Raw genomic sequence first — 10,503 nt, forward strand, 5'->3', positions numbered from 1 at the left:
GCATCAATTCTTCTAGGTCTTCCTTATTCACTTTCCAGCTTTTTCATGCATATGAAGTTGTTGAAAATGTCATGGCTTGGGTCAGGCGCACCTTATTGAGGTGGTCAAACCAAAAAATATGGTAAGTTAATACATTTGGTTCTATGTGAAGCTTTTATTTTGAAATTCTGCTATTTCCTTCAGAAGAGAGAGAGAAATACTATTAGGAAACAAACAATTTGGCTTTAATGAGAAAGGACAATAGTATTGTTGAGCACACCTGGTAGAATTTTTAAGTACTCAGAATGCGAGTTCTTCAGTAGTTTTATTAGCATCATTATCAGGCCCACCTCAATTATAACTATCAGATAAGATTAAAATAAAACAACAACACTGCCTTAGAAGTATCTTCCTTCCCCACCAGCTGAGAAACTAGTAATTTAGTGCCTAGCACATAGAGCTCAATAGATGTTAGTTTCAGGGAAATTCACCATGTGATTAGGTCAAATGTGTCAAAACTACTGAAACTACCTAGCATAAAAATAGGTCTCCTGTGCTACATTGTATTTAGAGAACAAATGACAGGTGAGAATTGAACTAATTTTCTGAATGGAAAGATAATGCAGAGTAACAACCACTGAAAAGCAGCTGGAAGAAATGCTTAAAGAAATGTTAAGTAGTTGAGCTCAGGCATGGAAGGCTATGAGATAAAAATAACAGATAAATAGACACTAGAGGGGAGGAGAAGCAGACTGAGGCCCCATGCATCAGAACTCCTGGAATGAGCCCGTGAACACAAGAGGTCCTGCTAATAAGAGCAGAACTACCTTGCACTCTGGTGCAACAAACAGCAGGTGAAATTAGAGCTGTAGGGCATCTTGATTAGAAGCTATCTGAATAATAGATAAATCGTTTGATAATCTCATCTTGCATGCTTTGTTCCAATGGGTTACTCTTTTAGAGATGTTGATTTTAGCTTGTCTAATCAACAGCACATAACAACAACAAGATGGCAACTAAAGCCTCAGTTTCTCCCTAGTACCCTGATAGAGTGAGGATACAAAATCTGTGAAGAGTAATTGAGTATTGGATGAATTAGTGGATGAAAGACTTAATTAGTTTAAAGCGATTTGATACTCTCCAGTTATCTTGCTTTCCATTTCTCCTAAAATCTTCCAGTTGAAAGATTATATTAATTAATATGAGAATTAAACATTGCCATTACCAATCCTATTTCTTCCTTTTCATTTCTTTTTTCCACACAAACCCTTATTACAGACACTTTTCACCGTGCACATTTTCCTCTTTAAAAGGTTTCATAAATTTTGCATCATGATGATACCCATTTGCTTTTATCTTTAGTCATTTCGCCCTCCTTTACCATCCTGTGCATACACTCCTCTCTCGATCTTATCTAAGCAAAAGTGCCCCATTGCAGCCATATGTATCTCTTGCTTGTTTCTCTTCTTTATCTTTGTGGTTATTCATGCATATTTCCATTGTCAAACCACCACTAGCTCATGTCCAAGGGATTACACCTAGATTTCCTCAAGTTTTAGACAGTGAATTTCCTAGGGTGCATTATTTATATTTTCTGTTTTAGTCTGTTAGGCAGTCCTATTTCCCAGAGTTCCTAACATTTCCTCATGACTAGGAAGTGATGCTACAGGCTAAAGCACTGAACCACAAGGTTGGTTTGAACTGCAAGGTCAGCAGTTCAAACCCACCTGTCACTCCTTAGAAACCCTAGACCGAGTGGCTATGAGTCGAAACTGACTCAGCCACAACAAGGATATTAACTGGTTATAAACCTGGAGTCGGTTCTGACTCATAGCGACCCTGTACAGGGTTTCCAAGGCCATAAGTCTTTACCGGAGCAGAAAGACTCATTGTTCTCTTTCAAGGATACTAACTAGCTATACATACATAAGTCAATTTCCCCATTAGTTTGTCAATTTATCAAAGTGACAGTTCATCTCTGAACCCTTGAGTACTTACCAGAGTATTACCATCTGTAGCCATCTATGATGTCAAGTTGGAAGAAATAAAAACTGAAAGAGAAAAAGATTTTCAGTTATTTATGGGATTAAAGTATTCATTAAAATCTATGTCTCTCTTTGAGGAAAAAAGGCATTTCTATTTTAATTTTGATTCTAATTTCACAATAAAACCAATCCATTAAATGACTTTTATCTCAGTACTTAGTAAGCCAATGGTTTACAACTGAGTTCAAAAAATGAACCAGAATTTCATATGCATATTTGCCAGTATTGTTTCAATTCTATGGGCACAATGACATGAAAGGAATCCTGGTGTGGCGCTGTGGGCTAATGTGCCAGACTGCAAAGCTGTTGAACTGCAAGGTCAGAAGTTCAAGTTCACCATCTGCTCCTTGGAAACCCTATACAGAGTCGCTATGGGTTGGAATCGACTCGACAGGATTTAACAACAATAACAATGACATGAATATGTTTTAATGTATATATATATATATTGTAATATATACAAATATTTGCAAAATAAACCTATTTTATCCGCATACTGAACAACACAATATACTTTGTGATCCCTTACTATGACCCTCCACCACTCCTCTGTCAGTGTGTTGCAGTGTGGTAGGTACTGTGAAGCTATGTTACCAACATTTCAAATATCAGCAGGGTCACCATAGTGGATCATTTCAGTAGAGTTTGCAGACTAAGGCAGAAGCAGGAATGGTGAGACTTAGTGTGAGGTACTTAGGACAGGCTGCCAGGAGGGACCAGTCCCCAAGAAAATAGGCAAAGTAGAGGATCACCAAAAAATAAAGACCTCCAATGAGACGGATTACCACAGAGGCATCAGGAACAAGTGAGAGGATATGCAGGTCTGGGAAGCGTTGTGTTCTGTTGTTCATGTAGGTACTGGTGGATTGGAACTGCTGACCTTGCAGTTAACAACCTGACGTGTAACCCACTAGGCCACCAGAGGTCCTCTATGGCTCTTCTACTAGTAGTCTTTGTAACTCCCTATTTTCTCCCTGCTAGTCCTGATAAGTGTAAGGAGCTCTGGTAGCGTAGTGGTTATGGGTTGGGCTACTAATCTCATGATCAGCAGTTCGAAACTACCAGCTGTTCTGCGGGAGAGAGATGAGGCTTTCTGCTCTCATAAAGATTTACAGCCTCAGAAAGCCTGTGCAGGGTCGTTATGAGTCGGAATTGACTCCACGGCACATCACCACCATGACCATGACCACTACCACCACCAGTCCAAATGAGGCGCTGCAGATAAATGTGCTGGACTTCAAAGTCAACTTGAATATGGTCAGCTGTTCAGGCTCACTAACCGCTCTTCAGAAATCTTATTCAGGATTGCTATGAGTAGGAACCTACTCAACAACACTTAACAACAACACTTCTAAGTAGGAGTCATGGTCTGACTCAGTAGGATAAGCACTGGACTGCTAACTACAAGGTAAGCAGTTCAAACTCACAGCTGTTCCTTGGAAATCCTATATAGGGTCGCTATGAGTAGGAACTGACTCCACAAAACAGTAGCACCCCTACCAACACCATTTCTGAGTAGAAGTCCTGCTGTGGCTCTGGAGGGATAAGCACTTGACTGCTAATTGCAAGGTCAGTGGTTCAAACCCACAAGCTGCTCTTCGGAAGCCTGATACAGGTTGGCTGTGAGTCATAACCAACTTGATAGCTCTTACCAATAGCAGTTCTTGGTAAGAGGAAGTTACACACAGAGATGCTGACAGGATGACATGGTTCCGTTGTGAGTGGTTAGTAGAGTTCATTGTAACTGTACAAACATGGAACTCGAACGTGGGTATAAAATGAGCCATCTCAGAGGCAGGAAGGCAGATGGGGAAGGACGTCACTATCATCCAAGAAAAAGAGCTGGGAATAGAGCATGTCCTTTGGACTCACAGATGCCTGTGCACCGAACCTCCCAGACCCAGGGACAGAAATCTGTGACACAGAGGAACAGCAGCAGCAGAAACAAGACCCAAGCAGGGACAGAGTCATGGACTTCCCAGTCCACTGAGCAACTAAAATGAAACGGCTTTTGGCAGGAAGATTCCTTGCAGAGTGATTGAGGGTGGGGTGGGGGAAGGCTAGTTTTGCTGACCCACAGAGCTAGAGCCAAGAGCCAAGTACCTCCAGGCTGGTAGTGTGGGGTTCCCTGTGGGCACTTATCAGCCACCCTGAAAGACCTCTGTGGTACTGCCTGGACTGAAAGAATCCTGCGGAAGAACTATGCCCTGAGCAGTCTGACCTTGACTTGTAGCCTGTTCCTTTCCCTAGGAAGCCCCTAACTGTGAGTGTAGAGCCTGGGTTCTGTGTGGTCATTGCAATAAATGATCAAACACAGTTCAGTAGAGGAGGCTGTGGGAGGGATAGTTCTTTTATACTGAAAAATAAAACACTCTGGTTTCAAGTAAAGCAAATGAAAATAAAAGTGGAAAATCCTATTTTCAGCCTATGACAAGCTGAAAATTTGTTGAACATCCATAGTTCCTGAAACTCCCATAGTTCCTAAAACTCCCACCAAAGCAGAGAGCCTGACAAACTGTCCCCAGTGGCAGCTCAGATGCCGACCCATACACATTTAACACTTTCTGTTATCAATTACTCCGAATTATAAGATTTGAGATCACCTGTCATTTATTTTTCCACTCATAGGTATTTCTTTTCTATAGTTAGTATTTATTAGTAAAAATAATTATATTCATACTTAATACTATAACTATTTATTGGGTTTTTATATTAGTATATTTTTGTATCTATTGATTGAAAGAATATATAATAATCAAAAGCTAGTTTGAATTCAGCAACATTTTTAAATAAAGAAGAAGATATACTGTAGAAATTTTTAGAAAGAGGTTTTGTTTTGTTTTTAAGTTTTTATTGTGAATTGAGTGAAAGTTTATGCACAGGGCAGATCATCAGTTTCACATTCAACACATCAAATACCTTGTTTCATAACAATGGTTATAATCCCCACCATGTACCATCAGTTAACAGTATTTCTTTCTATTTATTTTAGTTCTTTAAAAAATAAAAATAAAAATAACACTCAGGCATATATAATAATTTAAACCACCAAAGCACATTCTGTAAGTCTGCCTCCTGGTCACCAGCTCTCAGTCCCTCTCTTTCCATGAATCTAGAGTCCTCAGCTGCTTCCTCTCTCCATGTCCCCATATCTGCCTCCATCTCTGGTGTCACTGCTTCTCTGGATAAGGTCCCGCATTCCACTTGTACTCTTCTCCATTGATGGTCCTAGGGTCCTCTGTTTCTGGTCTGTAAGATTAACTAATCCCCAATTTTTGTTACAAAACTTCTACCTTTACAATTGTGACAGTCGCAATTAGTCATGATAACAATTACTCACTACTGAGTCATAAGGATATTATTCCACATCTCTTTTAACCAGACCCAGCTAGACAAGATGAAAACTATTCAGTGGGGACTCTATCTTTCCCCCCACATTCTTAAACTAAACTCCCTCTTGAAACCTTGTAAGCCAGTCACTTCAAGCCTTTACCACCCCTTCATTTTAGGTAGCCAATGTCTAAGTTACCCATCCCTAGGTACCCTGTATACAGAGGGGATAGCATTGATGTGAAGACTCCTTCCCTCTCTTAGTATTTTGAGCTACTACCTCTATGGGTATAGGTCAACTTCATCAAATTGTAGCAATTTACCCTCATTTCCTTTATCAAAAATGGTTTTATTTATTTATTTATTTTTATCTTCCTCTAGTCGAGTTCTGATTATCAAGCCATTGAGGCTAGGTTAAATTTTAGAAAGAGTTTTGAATCAATCTGGAATGGATTTAAATCTAGCTTGGCCACTTGCTAGCTGTGTAATATTGGGCAAGAAACAGATTTTTAGATCTTCTAACTCTCATTTTTAAAATGAGATAATAATCATATTTTCTTCTTAGGATTAGGTGAGAACTAAGTGATAAAATAAATTTATAATAACTCAATAAATTATTTGAATACCATAAAACATTCATTTCTTATATAGGAACGTTAACAACGTACAAGTCAGGTTCAGAATGCTCAGCGCACTAATCCTAACTCTATAGTATTAAAATTATTTGCCAGTGAGTGACCCTAACTCATGACAATTCTGTGTCAGTGTAGAACTGTGTTCCACAGGGTGTTTAATGGCCGAATTTTCCGTGGATTACCAGGCCTTTCTTCTGAGGTACCTCTGGGTGGACTTAAACCCTCAATCTTTCAATCAGCAGCAGAGTGAGTGCATTAACCATTTGTGTCGTTACAGGGTCTTCTTCCCTGTAACAATATTGTTGTCGTTAAGTGTTGTCGAGTAGGTTCTGACTCCCAGCACCCCTGTATAGGTTTTCCAAGGAGCAGCTGGTGAGTCTGAACTGCCAGTCTGTGCTTCACAGCCCTGATCCTACAGCACCACACCAGTATTATACTATACTACGACTCCATGGCACATAACAACAACAACAATGTAATATACTCTCCAACTAAGTTGTTGTTGTTAAGTGTCATTAAGTCAGTTCTGACTCATAGCAAACCTGCATAGGGTTTCCAAGGAGTGGCTGGTGGGTTTCAACTGCCAACCTTGTGGTTAACAGTCAAGTGCTTGTCCTACAGTACCACACCAGGACTTACTCTGTTTAGTAAGCCAGCAGGCTATGTTCGAAATACTTTTCATGCATCACATCATCTAATCATCAGAATCACCTTGTGAGTAATGTATTATTATTAGGCCTATTTCGCAAATGAGAAAATTTAGACAATTAGATGAAAATGTAAATGCGTCTGTGAGACTTCAGGCCCAGACTCAAGCGCTTGTTCTCTTGTGTGCCATGGTGCTATCCTGATTTCCTGACCGTCTCCCACAGGAGTTTGTTTCTGACTCCACAATGGCCATGGTCTCTCCAGTTGGACAATGAGAACATCTAAGACAAAGGCATCTTGGTATTCCAGTGCCTACTCCAGTGATGAGTACAAGTTAGGCAACATTAAAGTGACTTTTAAAAGGAGTAACTAATACCTTAAAGGATTTGACAGCAAACTCCAACAAGTACCTCAAAAACCAATTGAAAAACTAGTTGCAATGTCTACTCCAAATCATAGCGAACCTCTAAGATGAGATCGGATGTCCCACAGAGTTTCCAAGGCCATGATCTTTAGGGAGGCAGCCTGGAATCTCGTTCTCCTGTTGAGTGGCTGGTGGGTTTGAACCACTGAGCTTTTTGGTTAGCAGTTGAGTATGTGATCACTGAGACACCAGGTCTCCTTAGAGAGCCCTCAGAGGACTTCATTTCAGGGGAATTCTAAATCTTTACATAGTCAGGTTTCTAGGAGTCAAAATTCAAAATTGGCAGGACATCAGCTAAGTCTAAAGGAAAAAAATCTCCAACTGTTCTCCTAAGCAGAGGAATCTGTTGAAAATATGATGCTCTAGGACAAACACTTTAGCCTTCCTTGGATCCCGAGTAGTTTTCTCCTGAACACACGTTACCTGCTCACTATATTTAAAACTGTGCCCACTCTTCCTATTGCCATTACCTTGGTCCAACCCTCCAGCAATTCTCTCGTGACCACTTCAGGAACTGCTAACTGAAGTTCTGGCTTTCTCTCTGGCCCTCCATGATGTCTTGTTGTTTTTATTTTTTCAATGCAGGTCTGACTACGTCAAGTCTTTCACTAAATCCATTGAAACAAAGAACAAAACCATGAAAATCTCCTACAAGGAATGTTTTGTACCATCTAGTTTATGATTCCTCTCCAGACCCATCTTGGGTCATTTCCATCATGTTCTCCATGTCCCTGACTCACTGACTTAAGTTTCTGAAGTATGTTCCTAACAAGTTCAGAACTTTTACACATGTTCTTCTTTAATGGCCTTTACTGTACAGGGTCGCTATGAGTCAGAACTGACTCCATGGCACATAACAACAACAACAACAACAACTGGTAGCATAGTGGTTACGAATTGGGCTCTGCTATCCTCAAGGTCAGCAGTTCGAAACTACCAGCTGTTCCGTGGGAGAAAGATGAGGCTTTCTGCTCCCGTAAAGATTTACAGCTTCAGAAACACTGTTCAGGATCACTATGAGTTGGAACCAACTCCAGGGCACATCACCACCACCACCACCCAAGATGATCTACATCATCTAATCTTTCAGCCCTCAGACTAAATGTCACTCGCTCAGGAAAACTTTCCCTGAAACTTATTAGAGATGGTGTTTCCTCTTATACTCGTACGTTGCTTATATTTTCTTCATAAAACTTCTTATAATTGAATGCCCATGGCTCATTTTGTAATTACTTATTTAATATTTGATTCTCCCCTACAATATACCTTATCCAAAACCAAGTTTTTTGTCTAATTTGTTTACTAGTGTACCCCCAATCTTTGTACCCAATATTTGTTCAGTAAATGAGTTAAAAACACAATCAAACCACTAAGCTATGAGATCCCATAGAGAAACCCTACAAATTCCAAATTACTTCATTTAATGGAAAGTAGTGTTGGTGATGGTGTGCCGTGGAGTCAGTCCCAACTCATAGCTACCCTGTATAGGGTTTCCGAGCCTATAAATCTTTATGGGACCAGAAAGCCTCATCTTTCTCCCACAGAACAGCTGGTAGTCTTGAACTACAAATCTTGAGATTAGCAGCCTGACTGGTAATGACTACACTACCAGGGTTTCTTCAGTGGAATGTAGCCATCATGAATATCCTGTCAGAAAGCTCCTTTCCTGTCGTAAAGATGTGGAAGTGAAACCATGTAAATATCAGACGTCCTTCAGTCATGGGCAGAAACAATATGCAATCAGTGTGTTGGTCATATAATTTTAAAATATTACATAAAGAACATGTAACAGGGAGATGGAAATGTCCGTTGTGGAGTCGATATATAAATGTTTTTGTGATTTTCGAGTTTAGGTATTTTATTCCTTGGAGTAGGTAGTGGTTGTTAAGTGCCGTCCAGTTGGTTCCAACTCATAAAGACCCTTATACACAACAAAGTGAAACACTACCGGATCTGCGCCATCCTCACAGCTGTTAGGTTTGAGCCCACTGCTGCTGCCAGTGTGCCAATCCATCTCTTTGGGGGTCTTCCTCTTATTTTTTGCTGACTCTCCACTTTACCAAACAGACTTGTTCCTCCTAATAACATGTCTGAAGTATAAAAAAAAATCAAGTCTGACCATCTTGGCTTCTAATAAGCTTTCTGGCTGTACTTATTCCAATATATATATGTTTGTTCTTCTGGCAGTCCATGGTTTTTCAATATGCTTTGCTAACACATAATTCAAATACATCGATTCTTCTCCGATCTTCCCTGTTCATTGTCTGACTTTCGCATGCATATAAGACTACTGAAAGTACAATATGCCTTAGTCCTCAAACCGATGCCTTTACTCTTGGATACTTTAAAGAGGTTTTGAGCAGCAGATTTACCTAACGGGTGAAGTAGGTGGCATGTAGGAAATCAGAAATTTCACTAAATGACTCAAAGTTAGTTTGGTACAGAAAAACCATAAAAATCATCTAATCTCACCTCTTGTTTAATTTTTCCATGCAAAGCATATAGTCATAATCAGGAACAATTGGGAAATAAAATGTTAGTTATGAAGACCCGTGTCAATGCATTTATTTGCTTTTTCTTTAGACACAAGCACTGGTTCTACTTACTCAGGTTTTTGGGCAGATGGTCCCACATGAATTGATAACTATCTCTGTGGCTCCAGAACTTGGACGAACCACACAAGTTTAAAGCACACAATGAAAGCAGTGTGAGGAAGAAAAGCAAACTATGTGGTTAATGGTGTATTGAAAGTAACAATTTTTCCATAGTCAGCCCTTTCTGAGACTAACAGTTAAGGGAAGGTGCCTAAAAATGAAAAGAAGCTCTGGTAGCATAGTGGTTACGAATAGGGCTGCTAACTTCAGGGACAGCAATTCGAAACTACCAGCTGTTCCTTAGGAGAAAGATGAGGTGTTCTGTTCCTATAAAGATTTGCAGCCTCGGAAATCCTGTACAGGGTCACTATGAGTTGGAACCAACTCCCTGGCACATAACCACCACCACCTAAAAGTGAAAGAGTTTAAGAAATAAATAGTAGTTATTTGATATATCTTGGTAAAGGATTTAGTATAACAGAAATTAAAAGAGTATAAGATCCGAATGAAAGTATAAGAAAATAATTTTATAAGTCAAAAAGTTTCCAATTCTGTGATTTCAACAAAATTAAAGTCTATTTAATTGTTAATCATTAAAAATAATTGTGATAGAGCATGTTGTAAATTTTGGCTTCTTGTTGAAAAGAGTTTAAAATTGCTCCACTCTCATCTGCTTATTAATGTAAAAAAGAAAATGTGTTTACCTACATCTAGAATAATAAATAATAGAATTTTATTTAGTTCTGAACATTCACTCATTATAGCAAAAAGCAATATTCATCCACAGACAGATAGTGGGGGGAGGGAAATCTCCTCTAGTTCATTAAGTAGTATATTTTCAATTTACC

General features: G+C 39.4%; 1 protein-coding gene across 1 annotated transcript in view; it reads right to left on the reverse strand.

Annotated features, from left to right (window-relative positions):
* Positions 1-2,001, reverse strand: part of IPCEF1 (interaction protein for cytohesin exchange factors 1) — a 162,876-nt gene extending 160,875 nt beyond the window's left edge. The window contains exon 1 of the mRNA XM_006868475.1: positions 1,978-2,001. Within this exon, the coding sequence (XP_006868537.1) occupies positions 1,978-2,001 (24 nt within the window). The remainder of the gene's footprint in view (positions 1-1,977) is intronic.
* Between the last annotated feature and the right edge of the window lie 8,502 nt (positions 2,002-10,503).

This window comes from Chrysochloris asiatica, unplaced genomic scaffold (assembly GCF_000296735.1).
Source record: "Chrysochloris asiatica unplaced genomic scaffold, ChrAsi1.0 scaffold00117, whole genome shotgun sequence".
NCBI lineage: Eukaryota > Metazoa > Chordata > Mammalia > Afrosoricida > Chrysochloridae > Chrysochloris > Chrysochloris asiatica.